Source organism: Trichophyton rubrum (genome assembly GCF_000151425.1).
Source record: "Trichophyton rubrum CBS 118892 genomic scaffold supercont2.7, whole genome shotgun sequence".
NCBI classification, from domain to species: Eukaryota; Fungi; Ascomycota; class Eurotiomycetes; order Onygenales; family Arthrodermataceae; genus Trichophyton; species Trichophyton rubrum.
In genome coordinates this window covers 1239235-1254882 of record NW_003456422.1, presented here as the reverse complement: position 1 = coordinate 1254882, position 15648 = coordinate 1239235, and the positions used below count along the sequence as shown (strand labels likewise).

The following is a 15648-nucleotide window of genomic DNA, read 5'->3' as shown; positions in this document are numbered from 1 at the left end:
CTGTCTTTTGCCTTACATACCCCACATACCCCGAAAACACAGGTCAAATCAGGCTAGCACGGAGCTTGGGCAGAACCGTCCACATCCACAGGAACATACCCGTCAAACACTGGTTCAACATATTTATCTGCCTGGCTCCCCCTTTGCAGATTTGGGTATCAAGGCTATTGCCACCCCGTTCAACTACCAGGTTTCTTTGACTTCAATCTTGCCCTTTTTGTTCTTCCTACTCCTGAGTCTTGCATTGCCTTGAAATTGGTTTGCAAAGGACCATTGAATCGACCATTCATCACCTTGGGAGAACAGAAACAGGACATCCTGGGCCTGCCTGCCTGCGTTCAATACCCCATCCTACCTATTTTATGCAACTACACATCTACCTTTTCATTCCCTTCTGTCACGCACTTCTGTTTTACTGATATCCTTTGCGATATGCTCCAACTTCTAACACTCATTCATCTTCTGTATTTAACTCACTTTGGTATTTTCTCCCTTTTGTCTTTTTTTCACCCTTCCCTTCTCACTCATGTATTATCACCAAGGCGGCAATTTGCACATTTCGTGGCGTCAAGGATGGGACTTACGATGACTACGACCATGACCATGGCACGGAGCTAAAAGGGGACGTTTGTTTTTGCTTTTCTTTCGTTTGATCGTTATAGTTGTTACTACTTGCTTGTTCTTTAACACGGCGCAACAGACGGGCAGAGGAGGGAGGTGTGGTATTGCTCAAAGGCGCATCTGCTTTTCAAGTTGCGAGAAACGCTATGTACTTTAGTTGACAAAGGGCACTTTATGCCGCTTCACATCAAATCGAAGACAAGTATGCTTCGTTTTGCCATGGCTCTTCCTACGTAAAGAATGTATCAAACTAATAAAGCTAAACTAACTACCATCATACTCCCTTCTACTGAAAACAAGATAGATAATGAACCCATATGCATCCTCACTCATTCGCACCCCAACCTCTAGCATGATCAAACTCACTCCTCAGCTCGGACACGCCTCTAGCTATACCAATAACAGAATCCATAAACGATCCATTTCCGCTGTTCAGCCTTGCCCTCCTGTCTCTTTCGGCTGCAGATTCCTCCCGTCGACCACTGAGAGCCGCATCGTTAGCCCGCTGCACATCAGCTGTGGTAACAATTTCATCCTTCCTTCTATTTAGCGCTGCCGCACAAATAGCACGAGCAAACATCTTTGTCCATTCAACTTCTCCTTTGAAAGGAGGGTTATACCCTGATTCCCGGCGGACGTAGTATTGGGCCTTAACGGGCTCATAGCGTCTTTCGAGCAAGATGATGATAGGCCAGGTAATTATCCAAAGCTGAAGAATAACAACTATCCACCAGACGAATCTGTTGGTTCGGAGCTTGTTTATCCAGTGTGGTGAATAGATAGTTAGTGCTGTGTGGGTTGTTACCTGGTTAACGGAGATAGTGCCACGGTAGTTTGTCGAGCGGATGATGGAGGTTATTTCATTTTTGATAATAGCCATGTCGAGCCCTTCAACTGTGCTGCGTAGCGTAAATCTGTGAAAGAGTGGTTAGCATACTGGTAACTATATTCGTGGGTTGATTGTCGTTTACGTACGATTTCACTCCGCTCTTGTCTTCGCAGTATCGAGTACACCATTCCTGCAGCATACTCTCGAGACTTGTCTCGGCCTGGGTCTGTTCGCCATCCATCGCTGCTTGCTCCAGATCACCAGCTCCAGTGAGTTTATACTTCTTGCTTGCTTTGCTCTTGAACCGTCCTCCACGATACGCAGACTGTCTATCATTGTCTCGCACCACGGTTAGTTCGTGGTAGAAATCGAATAAAGGACATCGAGTCAGATCGTATGAAGACATTGGCAATATAGTTCCTCGAGTCTCGATTCGAAAATCAAAGTCCGTAACCTTGGAGCTGGAGTCCTTTTTTCCATCCCGCTGCTTGACCGTGTGGGTTCCCGTGACAGAGATGAGAACTGTAGGAGCCACACAAGCTTGGTTGTATATGGCATTGTATAGAGCACTTGGTGTGTTCGTGTATTCAGGATGGACAGAAACAAGGTATGATTCACGTCCTGAATATGTTTTGACGACACGGCTTCCAGTAACTTCTTGGTATGGATTGATATAGGCGCCAGGGGTTGACAGATCAGGGAGACTAGCTTGTACCTGGCTTGAACTTCCTGGGATTGCATCTGTATAAGCTGGCGGCTCATCACCTGGTTCATCCGTGTACGGCTCGACTGGCTGCTGATCGTGCAGACTAATCGCTGAACGTTTAGAGGCCAGGCCCCGTTTGCCGCCCGCAGTAGTAAAACCCATTGGTATAGATGGTTTCTTCTAGCGGTCCTTTAACAGTGCATAATATTCAAGGAGACGTCCTTGAACAAATGAAAGGGGAAAAGGAGGAAGAGGAACTCATCCGAAGGGAGAGTTCCTTTTATAGGTGTCAAATCCATGTAGCGGAGGGGATGTCTCAGGGCACAGTTCCAGGCACCAACGTCGGCGGTTGCCCCTTTACGGGCTCCGTCCGCCAATATTTCGACATGGGTGAAACTCCTCCAGGGTATGCTTTATCAATCTGTAATTGGAAGGCTACATTTGAGCCTCAATCCTTCAGCTTTCCTTCGTCTGCTTGTTGGGCGAGAGTTCGCCTATTTGACTTCTCGTATTTGAAGGAGGTTGCAAGCGAATTTCGATAAAACATAAATAAAGAGTGGAGCTGACTAAGCCGTTTAGAAGATTTTGTTGCTTTTTCTCGGAATTTGATATCCTCAAGACCTTTTAATTTATCAAGACTTGACTTTCAAAACGACCGCGAGCCAGAGCTGGTGGACGAGATGGGAGGAGACTAAAGGAAGGAGGAGGAAGACGAAGTCAGCTATCCGGCGTAAATGTCTGCTCAATTGACTGAACCATTGCCATTTACAGCCTCTAGTGACATCCGATCAATCCACCGAACACTGCATCTGCTCTACCACCACAACAAGAATCAGCATCGCTGCACGAAATGGTGGAAATGGCTGAATATGCTGAGGCGATGGACGTTGAATCTTGCGTGTGAAATCGAAAAAATTGAGAAGTTCGAGGATGTCCTGGGCGCAGATGGCAGTGACGAGCACCCTTTTGCTCCAGTGTGGAAGATAATGAGGTATCTTCACGATGAGCTCATTCCACGGTGTTATAGGTTAGTCGAATTCAGGAGCAGCATCCATCTTGAATGTTGATTCATGACTGACTTCTCTGGGCAGGGCGTTTTCTACTGTGGTTGCAGACGTACAGTTTTGTTCCTTAGGGATTGCTCTGCTAGCTACGCTTGCTGAGGTATTCAACGTCGTCCAGATTAATAAGGGCGAGCTGTCGAATATTGCTTCTGAGCTTGGAGACGAGAAGGGTCCGGAGACCATTCCCAGGTCGGCCAGTAACGTTACTGTGGATGAAGATTTTGGTGAGGTGATCAGACGGTCTGAGGTTGACTCTCATGTCAGAACGACAGTCGACACGGTTGTGTCTACAGACGGTGAAGCCGTAACGAAGAAAAAGAGGAAGTCATGCTTTGATAAGAGCATGAAACGAAAAGTTGACTATGATACCTCCATGACTGCCAGCTTGGGCGAGGCCGACAGCTCTAAGGAGAAAAAGAAGAAGAAGAAACGGAAAGTCAATGTGATAGACGATATATTTGCTGGCTTGTAATATGCAAAGAAAATTCTCATAAAGAATATTATATCTCTGAAAAGTAAACCTAGGAAGCAATTCTCACATCGAAAGGGGAAAACGTCTAATTGTATAACCATCGCAGCAAATGCTCTCCGAATAGAATATTAATGATAATATGTTGAGCCAGTGTCCATGCCATGCTGTAAAGAAACTTGGGGGAAAACACAGTCCAGATAAACAGATGTGTTCGAAGGGCAGTACAAGCTACCATTACAGCTAACAGGCTCGTAGAAACGAACAAGGTCAGGAGCTGGATATGCTTGTTTGGCTGGTTCCGCCGTGCAGAGCGAGTAATGCTCAACAAGTGGTGAGTAGCAGATACCCACCAGATAGGGCCAGCCCAGTTACTGACAAACGTCAGTATGCCTACTACGCCAACGTTATACCCACTCACGCCGTTGTAGGCATTAGACAAGTCGACCGAGGAGATAGCATTAGAGCCGCCGAGAGCGAAAAAGCTTGCGTACTGAAACAGGAGGGATGTGACAGTGATTTCTGTAGTAGACAGTGACATGGAGCTGAGGACCTGTTGCTGGATACGGAAGAGGGCAAACATAGGTATATTGGTTGCTCGAGATTGAGTGATGAGGAATAAACTGAGCAAAGTATGAAAGGTTCCTCGAATGTCTGGTTAATAAATGTTAGTACGGATATTTTTATCCCAGACAGGAACATTTATGGGTTTGATTTACCTCTCCTTGCACCATTTCGATTGCTGTTTCTGGTAGCCCTCAAGTATATCGCATACATGGAGCATATCAAGACTCCTATAAGAACAACCCGGGCCTGGAAAACAAGGGACAGTCCTCGTACACCTCTGATCAAGAATGGGAGGAAAGGGATATTCCGTATAAGCTCCGGTGCATCGGCATCTGTGAATACCACCTTGAATATGAACGAGAAACTAGTCAAAGGGAGATATAGTAGCGACAATAGCTTATTTGTCGGATCCACTATAGACGTGTTTGGCAGTAGCCTTTGATAGAGGTCGGTATATGTGAAGAGAATCAGTAGCCACATCACGTTTGGATGTTCCCTGAAGAAAGTGTTGGCAATATCTGGTTCTCCCGCAAGCTTTTGACCGGTCTGGTTCCAACGTCTCATAATTCGTGTCAACGTGGCAATGACAAATGCGCTAACATAGCCCGACTTGACTTTGTGGTTGTTGGAGCTTGCGGAACAAGCGATTAGTATTGAACACAATAATATTGGGAAAGGCCAGATTTAACGTACGATTTCCAGTAGAGGTAGAATATCCAGCCTGAAGCCATCCAGTACCAAAAATGCTGCTCTTCCTCAACGTAGCTACTTGCAAACATTAGGGCTCCGTATCCGAGAAGGACTAGGAACATGTATCCCACAGCTGCAGTCCCATTACGGCCCTTTTGCATGCATGCATAGAGAGACAGCATAAAGGCGATCCCCGAGAATGCGATGCCTTCATATAGTCTTGGCAGGTTGTAATTGCTTGCCGTGCTAGACATCATGATTTGTGCAGTACGTAGGAAGTCTATAAGGGATTGCTCTATGGCTGGGAAGAGAGTGGTATCTTCAACAGCCTGAGAAATCATTTGCTGTGCCCTCTGCCATTTGCATTCTAGTTCTGCTATCTCGGAGTTTGGGCTGCCGTCACAATGGCTCAACTGGGCAGTAGTAGAGTCGAACTTGTAGCCTGGATACGTTTGCTTGACGATTTTTATGATCTGTTGAGCATTTTCTAGGAGAAGTTGTAGGCGTTCCTCGCCTATGACGTCGTATTAGCCTTGATTTCTGAGTACGATGGACAAAGACGAAATAATTTGAGAATCGAACCTTTTTTCCATAACGGGAGAAACTGGGGGATGAAAACTCCGAGGTTGTTCAGGGGAACTGGAAAGCCGAGCAGACCACCCAGGGTAGGAGCTATATCCGATTGGTCTATTATGTCGTAAAAATCAAATTCCCCGGATGAAGACTTGAGGGGCGCCTTTACAAGTCCCATGTCTTGAAATTTAGGGGATATGAAGGTAAGAGCCGGGGAGGTCTCTCCTGCCGATGCACCGCCATGATTACCACCGTCGTTCATACCATGGTCACCGCATAGAACAAGAAGTGCGGAAGATAAATGGGCTTCCTTTTCCATGGAACTGTATATTTGTTTGACTATGAAATCCATCTCTTTCTGCTTTGGTATCATATGGGGGCTGCCACAGCGTTAGATCCCTTTCTGTGATAAATATTTAGTCCATATTCATGCACTCACCTTCTAGGGCCAGCTTTGTGGCCAATATGATCGAGGCCGAGATAATGCATTATCATGGCATTCCAGTCAGCATTACCCATTTCCTCGGGTATATGCCTGGTGACATTGTTGTCGACTTCAGTAAAATCCTTTGTCCAGGGTCAGTTGATATTGTTCCAACAAGAAGGAAGATTGGATATTCATACAGAGACAAAGAAGCTTGTAGTCCCATCATGTCTGTAGAACATGTCAGGAAACAGCTTCAGCCATGTGTCGTCGCCGTACATGACCAGTCGACCGCCCGGCTTAGCTTTCAGCTGGGCTAACCAGGTATCCTGGTGAGCGAGAGTCGAGGTGGTATCTGACTCTGCAAAGTTAAGGATCACATCAACAAACGATGGGACAGATCCTGTTGTAATTGCCTTTACCCGCGGCATGGTGATAGTTGGCGAGCTTGCATGAGCGGTGAATGGCACTGCTGCACCAGACTTGATCAATCTACCCACAAATTAGAATGGCCTGGTTTGATAATGCCCTATTAGGGCGTAGAATATCCATCTTTACTGACTTTTGGGTGAATTGGAATCCAGAGTGGTTTCCATACACAAAATCGCTGTACATGGGGGTTAGCTTGCGCGGGATATATGGATGGGACAACAAGAGGATTAACCCACCTTCGCAATGCATCTACCACCATGAAGATGACCCGGTCAAAGACGGGGGATGGCCGACTGCCATATTCACTTTCATCAAATGTTGCCAGCCCTGGTATGAATGGCTTGTACGGGAAGAAGCCGCTGGCGAAGAGGACCAGTGCCAGGGGAAAGAGAATAAAGGAGACCAGCGTGGCCGCGTTGGAAGTGATAAAGCGCATCCTTGAAAGAGAGGCTGTCTAAACGAGTGTCATTAACTAAGAACCATAACTCCTCCGTTGTCGTCTCCTACTCGCGGTCTATATCGTCTCCATCATCTTCGCCGTGGTAGATGTGTTTACTCCTTTGATGCCTTCGTCTTCCCTCAAGGTCTTGCTGCTGGCGCTGCGATAAGATAAGTTAACTAACTCAGGAAAAAAAGAAAAAAAAGGCCGTTCGTGCCTGCGCCCGCAGCTCTGATTAGCGATTGTTGAAGCAGCTAACTAAAACTAAAGTATTTCTGCGCCATGGATCAATTGACTAAAGGAGATGGCGGGTTCTACGTTGGCTAACAGATTGGAAAGATTGGGTTGTTTTAGAAGGTCAAGTTGGCAGCCGTAGAGTCTATATAGCATAGGATGGATGCCAACTTCTGATATCGTTCGTCTTATATAGTCGTTAGTTACAGAAGAAAAGACCAAAAGAAAAACCCATATCAATAACTGTTGGAACTCCGCTTAACTCCTAATCCGCTTTTTCATGTCGAGATGCAATACTGAAAATAGACTCCGCTCGCAGTCTAAACGGAAACCAGGCAGACAAACGTCCAGCCGAAAGATCATAAACATCATCGCTTCTTGTTCCCATTGAGTCTCTTCAATTTCCCCGGGTGAGGAGCAAACGTTATGGTGTTACGCGGTTTTCTGCGTGTGCGCTTTTCCACTCGGCCGGTCTTGCGAGAAATTCCGCCCTCGATCTTGAGAGGGGTGGGCTCGTCATCTATCGTAGTTATATAGTATTAGAGCAGGTTACAAATGTAGCCTGATGGCCACAGAGACTGAGGTAAAAGTGAAAGAAAAGTGAAGAGTATGTACGATGTTGACTCGGGCAGTCGTTACCTTTCACTATATCAGTTTTGGACTTCTCTGCGGTAGCATCTAAGAGACGAGTCTATTAGTATCGACGATATAGCCTCTGGCAGCATCCATCTCAGAGCTACACACCTGCATTACTCGGGTCTGCATCTGTCATATCCGCATCCTTCTTGGAGGTTCCTGCGAGCTCTTGCAGCTTAGCAGAGAGGCGCTCTGTTCTCGCATCTGCTACCGGCCCAAAGACTTTCTCGCGCAACAGGGCCTTGTTGTGCTTCTTGACACTCGATCTGAGTCCCTTCGCCATGGCTCCTCAGGTGTAGTTAATCCGAGCTCAAATGTACAGTAAAAGAGTATTCCAGCTGGTCTATTAAAAATATCAACCTCGCTGCCTTTGCTTTGTTTCTGCTTTCACCACTAAAAAAAAAAAAAAAAAAAACTCGACCTTGCTTACATCATCATGGGCAAGCTTACTAAGTCATCGTCCTATCCGCAGCTTTCTTTTTTAGATCCGATCGTGGGCGAGAACAGAGGCAGCAGAAAGAAACACCCAGACGCTGCGACGGTGACCCTCGAACGGAGGACTGGAGCGAGCGCACAAACAGTCGCCGGAGCTGACATAACATATACCATGGTAGAACTGCTCCAGGCTTGACCAGTCGCCCCTCGAGAACCCCGAACACCTCACCCACAGCCCGTCGTTCAGGCCAGGAGACCAGAGAGCCTCGAGAACCACCAGTGAGCGGCCAAGATGGCGCCTCCGGCGCTGAACCCAGAGGTCGAGCGTGTCAGGGAGACGCTGTATAAGCTTATCATCACCCAGTTGAAGGCGATCCTCAAGAGCGAGGGCCTACCGGTCTCGGGGGTCAAGCTAACACTCCAGGCGAGGCTTATAGGCCGTAAGTCCTCCCGATAACTACCAAATATATACATGATACGTTTCGTTTAGTAACGCATATTCCTCGCTACAGGCCTCAACTACTATGCGTACGGCGAGTGGGCGAACCAGGACCGGCTGAATAGTCTCATTGCACGGATCTACGCAGTCGCTCGGGGTCAGCCGTCACCTCCACCCTTGACTCCATTATCACCGCATTACCCTCCGGCTCCCCAGCCGCAGTCTTCGCATGCATTACCACCATACCGGACAACAGTCCCCCTTCCTCCTCCAAGTCCTATGGGTACGTCGATGTCGACCCCTTTATAACAAGGCCCTCTTTTCCTGGCTGATGGAGTTATATAGGCCGCTTGACCTTCAAGAACAGCCCGTTTTATACCATTCTAGAACCTTTGACTTCGGTTATGGAATGTCAAGGTACGATACGACAACACAATGCCCGTAAAACTATACGCTACAGCTTAAGACAACCAATGTCTGACTTAATCCTAAAGCTCGAGATTCCTCTCGAGATACAGTTTGCTTGAGAGTGATTCTCACCTCTGAAACTGCCTCACGGCTTTTGTCGGATCCAAACCTCCGGATCATGGTTTATGGCGCTGCAGATAATGGCCTTACGCATTATTCTCCGAGTGATATTGCTTTTCCACATCAAGTGGAACTCAAAGTCAATCATGACGATGTCAAGGCAAACCTACGCGGTCTAAAAAACAAGCCAGGTACAACCAGACCCGCTGATATAACGAACTTCATCCGGAAGAAAGTAGGCTATGTGAACACTGTGACGATGACATACGCTCTGACCCAGAAGGTTGTTCCCTACTCTTCCCATGCAAATCGCAGTCAAATAGCTAACATAAACACAAGAAATTCTTCATTGTCGTTAACCTCGTGCAAAAGCATCCTGTGGAAGAATTGGTTACCCAGCTCCAGGTCAGAAAAACAATCTCTGCTGAGCAAGTGGTCAGGGAGAGTAAGTTTTACCCAAGTGGTTTGTTTACCTCTCAAACTTTGCGGCCAAAATCTTACAACGGTTTATAGTACAGACCAATGCCCAGGATGCGGATATTGTGACAACGTCAGCCGTAATGTCACTAAAATGTCCGCTCTCAACTCTCCGGATTTCGGTTCCATGTCGCACCTCACTTTGCACACATAACCAGTGTTTCGATGCAACATCTTTCCTTCAACTGCAGGAACAGGCGCCAACGTGGAGTTGTCCTATCTGCTATAAAGCAACCAGCTTTGAAGCTTTACAGGTAGACCAGTAAGTCTTCAACAACCCTGAGCATTTCAGCATCTAGCAACTAACATGTCCTAGGTATGTTGACAACATACTACGTGCAACGCCGCAGTCAGTTGATCAAGTGACAATTGAGCAGAACGGGGAGTGGTCAAACCCGAATGATGTCCCTGAAGCCGCACCGGATGGTAATGGTGTTGAAAATGGGGACAATGATGACCTTGACCTAGTAGAGGTAGACAGCTGTGGCGTGCCAACTGTCAAGAGGGAATTTGACTCCCAGTCCTATATAAATCACACAACTCCCACTCCATCCAGGGAAGCCTCCTCGGTTGCATCAGCTCCTCGACCCTCAACCGGTAAAAGGGCCATTAGTCAAGTCATTGATTTGACTGGCAGTGATGACGAGGAGCCCCCTCGTCCCGCTAAACGGCTCGCATTCCACTTACCAAATGGAACTCATCAGCAACCTTTCGACCCGCTTAGGCTCTCCGCTTCGAATTCGCCTGTTCCAGGTTCATATCATTACGACAGATAGAGAACCTCCAGGGGCTCAATATTTTTTTTTTTTTTTTTTTTTTTTTGGCCACAGATAAAAGTCGTTTCCGCATCTTCAGGAAGCAGCTTGCTTGTTTTCTCTCATAGTTATTTCTGACCCCCTTTTTTCCCTTTTTCCTATTAGATCATTTGAGGAGTTTGCCTATTCTCATTTATTCTGCGGGTTTATACCAATCGTCATCATTTATGGGCCGAGGATGGGAAACGGACAAACGGGGCATAACGGAGGCGTGGAGTTTTTCGACGTATTTTTCCCCTCTTTCTTTCTTTCTTTCTTTCTTTCTTTTTACAGTACTTCCATCTTTGTCTTCATCAGGATAGGAACTAGGGTGGACTGCTTGTCAATAGGTTTAAAGACTACCACGGCATCTATCAGCGTCATTGAATACGAACAATTTTCTACGGCACAATTGGTCTACACAGCTGGAGCAAAGGGAACGCTGATAGCTAGACTGAGGAAAGAAGTGACTATTATTTGTATTAAATGGCATAAGATAGATAACCAAGTTCTAAATGATTGATTCCCTATTTCCCAAATGAAATATAGTACATGGCTGCCCAAGTTTTAAAGCATGTACCGCACAAACGAGCAAAAACCGAAGCCGCACACATGTCCTCCGTATAAACAAACACAATATATTCCATGAACCAAATCGCCGTTCATTAAAATTATCACCGCGTCAAATGCTCGTCAAATTCTTTTAGTTCGCTGCCATCACCATGGTAGCCAATGGAGTTCCGATTGTCATCGATGACTCGGCCATATTCAAGAAGAAGCCGGTACATATATGCTTCAATATCTTCATTCCGGAGAACTTTCTCAGCCCATTCACGACCTTGCCTGGCCAAAGTCTGTGCAGTTTTATCATGACGAGCAACATGGGGGTTGCTAGAGGTAGTATTATTCGTCCCTGTCCCGATGAAATAAGTCATAAGGGCATAGAAGTCATCGTATCGGTTGTCTAAGGGCACGAAATGTCTCCATGCAAAGAGGCGCGAGTCGTGCCATTCACGGAATATGGTGGCTTTTATACCTAGGGACTTGCTAAGGAGGAACGCTCGCCATCGGCCAGAGAAACTGTGTCCGTCTATATCCACCAGGTATTTGTTCACGAACTGATGCGAAAGTGGTATCTTCTCCTTGTACGTGTAGGTGTCATTGTAGAATTCGCAATTGGCTGGCATACAAGCCATGGGGTCCGTGAAGCCGAAATCAAAATGCTCGTTGGCGAAATCAGTTGGTTGGAAATTCGACGACGCGGAATCACCAGAGCTCAAGGATTGGTCGTTGCATGGCAAGACTCGCTCTGTTTTGCCGATGAGTTTTGTCCCATTCATCTTGAACTCCAGCCGTTGACGATGCATTCGAGACCAATTATCAGCAGTTTGGATACCGCCAGAGGTAGCTCCCCTCCAGAAGAGTGTCTCGTTTTTCATCTTCCAGTCAATGTCTTCAACGCCATTGTAGGTATATCGTTCATCATCCTTCCAGTACATATTTGCCGGGAAGAGGATATCATTATTGACGTTCACCTTACATTCGCTAAATATCGGTATAAGAGCATCTGAGTGACTGATACTCGACGATGAAAATAGGAATCCATGGAGGTCTTTTATGGCTGGCCCGACAACGCATAGATCACTGGACGTGTTGAAATTCGACACAAGGCCAGCACCGGGTATTTTGTAACGGCCATCAGCCTCTTGAATACTCAGGATTGGATTCCGAGCTGGAGATTCAGGAGGGCAGGCAGTCGCCGCAATCTCCATGTACTGTTTGGAAGGGATCCCGGCCCATTTGACCTTGTCCTCCTCTGTCACGTTGTTTATGCCCGTCAGCGAGAAAAATCCTTCCATATTCTTTGTAAACGAATCGGTGGCATCAGGAGGAGTAGCACGGGACGCTATCTCCTTGCTGAGCATGGCCTGCATGTCCTCCCACTTAGTTACAAGTCGAGGTTGGTCCAGCGTATTCATGACAATGTCCATGTCCGGTAATTTCTGCGCAAACCGTGCAACTAGCGACTTCAGAGTATCTATCCGCCATCCATCGCCAGTGATGTTCGCAATAGTCCCGTCCCTTATGTGGATCGCCGCGATCGAGTTTCCGCTGTGATCCTGGCAAGCTGCAGCTACTCTCCGCCGGATGGTTTTTGGCTCTGCTGACCAGAATGGCCGGAGGTCGTCGTTTATCTGATCGAAGTCGTCCACATTTCGGACATCGTTCTCCCGGGCAAACATATACCACTGCGTATAGTCCGTAAATCAGTTATATGCTCTTTTTTCCCCCGAAGGGGTCTAGTGTAGGGGGCCGAAGAGGAGAATCGGCAGTGGCATGAAGCCCGCGCAAAGTACAAAGACAGTGAAACGCATAGTTATACAAAGCGAGACTCACCTCCTTAAATCCAGGCGGCGGATGGCGACCATACCGCACCCGATACTCGACAACAGCGTCCCTGAAGGTCAGCGACCGGGCAGAGTCGTACTTGCGCCATGCATTGTCCGCCTTGTCCAACAATGCCTTTATTGGATCATTGCCCATGCAAATCTCTTCGATCTCCTCAGGTTCTTCATGCACAGTACCGCCATGTTTAGGTACAACACCCAGCCTGTGTCGGTATACGGTACCAAAGTAATATATGAATAGCAGGACGAATGCGCCGCTGGTGAGAAGCAGCAGCCGTCGGTGGAAAGAATGCGAGACCGGCATGGTAGTCAGTGATGTCGACAAAGCGGCCCTGTCGCAGGCCTGAGGTTGTGCTTATAGAATTCTCATCTCATCAGTCGAATCCGGGCCGTGCAAGGCTCTCCTGAGGCCCCTTTGAACGATATATGCTGATCCAAAGATTCTCCAGAGCCAAGGGGTTTGCAGATATACGAGACTTCATCCATTGAAATAAAATGTACGCCCCAGCCTGCCGCTCCACCAATCCCGGATTACCGTTGCTTATGTGTGCGTTCTAGGTCCATTTTGAGGCCTTCCTAGTGGTTTACGGGGTTGGGATTAACCCACTTATAAATCCTATTTTCTGGGGCGAGCCACGGTGGCTCACTTCTGACGGGCGATTTTTAAGGAGTAACTCATTATTAGTTAGTAGCCAGTATAGAAGGAATAGCCTCCAAGGGCCGCTGAGGTCTGCCTGCGTAGATCGTCCGTGCCTCTAATCAGTGCCATTACCAGCCACATGCTGCCTACTACTCATGAAAATGATACATGATTGTGCTGTTTCATACTCCATACTTCAACCTACCTAGGGCGCATTGTAGGACCGAAGCTAGTACTCCGTAGACGTATGGGCTTTTGCCATGTGAAAGGATGTCAGGAGGGCGTGGTTCAAAGGCAGGGCCTATATAATGAGCTGAGCCGAAGCTCTTGAAGACAATCTGCTGCCATCATCTGCAGTGACATGTTTCAGTCCCATAGCTTGCGGCTGCATATCCGCACATAATGGTATCCAGACATGTGTAGCTAGGTACTTCAATGCATATCGTCTTATCTGAAGCTGAGCTATTCAAGTGCTAGTGATATTTTGGTTAGTTATGCAAGTAGGACGACGTGTTTCGAGTACTTTGTTTGGCACTTAAAGTATCTCAAAAGCCGAAGACTGACCCTTGATTAGGCAACAGTGACCCTCCAGCGCCGGGAAGCGTCTCACAGCCAACAATCCTCTACCAATAACTAGATAATAGAATAGGTGGACACGCACAGTTGTATTGCTGAACGTTGAATTCTTCCAAGAAGGTCGAGAGAGAGATGGTGATTACGTAATACATAGTTGTAAGTTAGTCGAGCTTGAGCAACACCAACAACGGCCAGGAAAGACAAAGATCAATCGAAACTATCACATAAATCTATTCAATTTTAATATCTTATAGTCAAGCTTACCCTTCGATCGACTCCATCCGCAAGGGCCGACGGAATCAGACCCCGTTACCACCTACCCACAAGCTAAGGCGAACCGCAGCAATGCCCTTCGACACACCTACACCCCCCTTCAGCGCTTCCGACCCTCACGCCCGTTTCCTAAACGCATCATGCCTGGATCTACTATTAATCGAACTTGTACCTATGGCGGAACGAATAGTACAAGAACTCGAGCTCGGAGAAAAGGACTCCCCAGTCAAGCAAGGCGAGGCACTAGATATAAAAAATAAGGAAAGAGAGAAAGAAAAAGAGAAGGACAGCAAGTCATCTGTGGCCGTTATGGATGACGAAGAGTATCGCGAGTCTATATATTTTAGACTAGAGTCATTGGGATATAGAGTCGGTCTGGGGTTGGGAGAAAGGTAATCCTTATCACAACCGCTACCGGTATACCCATATGAGAGCACAGGAAGAGGCTGACGTATACCACTTTTCTTTACAGATTCTCCAGGGATAGACCCCGGTTTGCTGATAATCTCGATGTGATTAAATTTTTATGTAAAGATCTTTGGACAATTTTGTTCAGGAAACAGGTGGATAACCTGAAGACAAATCATAGGGTGTGTTTTCATATCTAAGGCATACCATACCTATATCAATTGTCCCTTAGCTAACCGGAATTGACACAGGGAGTATATGTTTTAACCGATAATGCTTTCCGGCCATTTATCCGCATGAGCATGTCTGTTAGAAGTGAGGCAGTTATGCGTGCACAGACAGTACGGGATACCTCACTTAAAAGCCCCCGTTTTACCCTTTCGTTAATTGATGCAAGCTAACGTCGACTGAAGTATCTTTGGTTCCCTTGCGGTATAATCCGCGGCACCCTTGCAAGCGTGGGGATTGAGGCTACGGTCCAGGCTGAAAGCTCAGATCTCCCGCTAGCTACCTTTCAGATCAAGACTATCAATAGCACAGTTACTGCCAATGCTGGTGGCTCTGGTACACCGGTAGTAACTTGACGGGTTTATGCTAGTAAATGCATTTGCTTATATACCTACCAGGCAAGGCGTATCTCTCGTGTATTTGTTTCGTTATCTTCTCTATGCTGTACAGATACCCCTACAATATACTATTTTTCCTTGGTGTTCTCCTTTTGACCTGAAAATTAGTCTCATTCACCTCGAATGGCAGAGAGTTACAGACAGATGAAGTAGGGGAATGCTAGAAGGTGTAACCCTATTTTTATTCATTTGTTTGTTCTCATCTAAAAACTGTTCGTTCCTCAAACTCAGGAGAAATGTGACGGTAACATTTTTCTGTTCTGGCTAGGGAGAAGGGATATAATAACATAAAAGAATGGGAGGTATGGATGGGCAAACTAATTTTTGCAATCTCCTAGCAGCGAACGCGTCCTTGCCATC

General features: G+C 46.8%; 7 protein-coding genes across 7 annotated transcripts; 3 read left to right on the top strand and 4 right to left on the bottom strand.

Moving 5' to 3' along the window:
* Positions 1 to 946: 946 nt before the first annotated feature.
* TERG_06445 (uncharacterized protein) lies at positions 947 to 2318 on the bottom strand (the record flags this gene model as incomplete). Its single annotated transcript, XM_003233408.1, has 2 exons — positions 947 to 1535; positions 1597 to 2318. 2 exons carry the CDS (start codon positions 2316 to 2318, stop codon positions 947 to 949), a joined length of 1311 nt encoding a protein of 436 aa, XP_003233456.1.
* A 572-nt stretch (positions 2319 to 2890) lies between these two features.
* Positions 2891 to 3692, top strand: TERG_06444 (uncharacterized protein; the record flags this gene model as incomplete). The annotated part of the gene is made up of 2 exons (XM_003233407.1): positions 2891 to 3183; positions 3248 to 3692. The coding sequence occupies 2 exons, from the start codon at positions 2891 to 2893 to the stop codon at positions 3690 to 3692; spliced, it is 738 nt and encodes a 245-aa protein (XP_003233455.1).
* An 85-nt stretch (positions 3693 to 3777) lies between these two features.
* TERG_06443 (uncharacterized protein) lies at positions 3778 to 6811 on the bottom strand (the record flags this gene model as incomplete). Its single annotated transcript, XM_003233406.1, has 8 exons — positions 3778 to 4343; positions 4409 to 4887; positions 4950 to 5460; positions 5529 to 5899; positions 5959 to 6086; positions 6144 to 6435; positions 6506 to 6550; positions 6612 to 6811. 8 exons carry the CDS (start codon positions 6809 to 6811, stop codon positions 3778 to 3780), a joined length of 2592 nt encoding a protein of 863 aa, XP_003233454.1.
* A 605-nt stretch (positions 6812 to 7416) lies between these two features.
* Positions 7417 to 7967, bottom strand: TERG_06442 (uncharacterized protein; the record flags this gene model as incomplete). The annotated part of the gene is made up of 3 exons (XM_003233405.1): positions 7417 to 7568; positions 7688 to 7726; positions 7793 to 7967. The coding sequence occupies 3 exons, from the start codon at positions 7965 to 7967 to the stop codon at positions 7417 to 7419; spliced, it is 366 nt and encodes a 121-aa protein (XP_003233453.1).
* Positions 7968 to 8411: 444 nt separating this feature from the next.
* TERG_06441 (uncharacterized protein) lies at positions 8412 to 10339 on the top strand (the record flags this gene model as incomplete). Its single annotated transcript, XM_047748620.1, has 7 exons — positions 8412 to 8559; positions 8632 to 8841; positions 8904 to 8975; positions 9053 to 9369; positions 9426 to 9531; positions 9600 to 9825; positions 9880 to 10339. 7 exons carry the CDS (start codon positions 8412 to 8414, stop codon positions 10337 to 10339), a joined length of 1539 nt encoding a protein of 512 aa, XP_047604606.1.
* Positions 10340 to 11031: 692 nt separating this feature from the next.
* On the bottom strand, positions 11032 to 13253 carry TERG_06440 (uncharacterized protein; the record flags this gene model as incomplete). Its single annotated transcript, XM_003233403.2, has 2 exons — positions 12755 to 13253; positions 11032 to 12606 (listed from the first exon to the last, which is right to left on the bottom strand). The coding sequence occupies exons 1-2, from the start codon at positions 13067 to 13069 to the stop codon at positions 11032 to 11034; spliced, it is 1890 nt and encodes a 629-aa protein (XP_003233451.1). The 5' UTR covers positions 13070 to 13253.
* Positions 13254 to 14326: 1073 nt separating this feature from the next.
* On the top strand, positions 14327 to 15426 carry TERG_06439 (uncharacterized protein; the record flags this gene model as incomplete). The annotated part of the gene is made up of 3 exons (XM_047748619.1): positions 14327 to 14646; positions 14727 to 14844; positions 14914 to 15426. The coding sequence occupies 3 exons, from the start codon at positions 14327 to 14329 to the stop codon at positions 15061 to 15063; spliced, it is 588 nt and encodes a 195-aa protein (XP_047604605.1). The 3' UTR covers positions 15064 to 15426.
* Between the last annotated feature and the right edge of the window lie 222 nt (positions 15427 to 15648).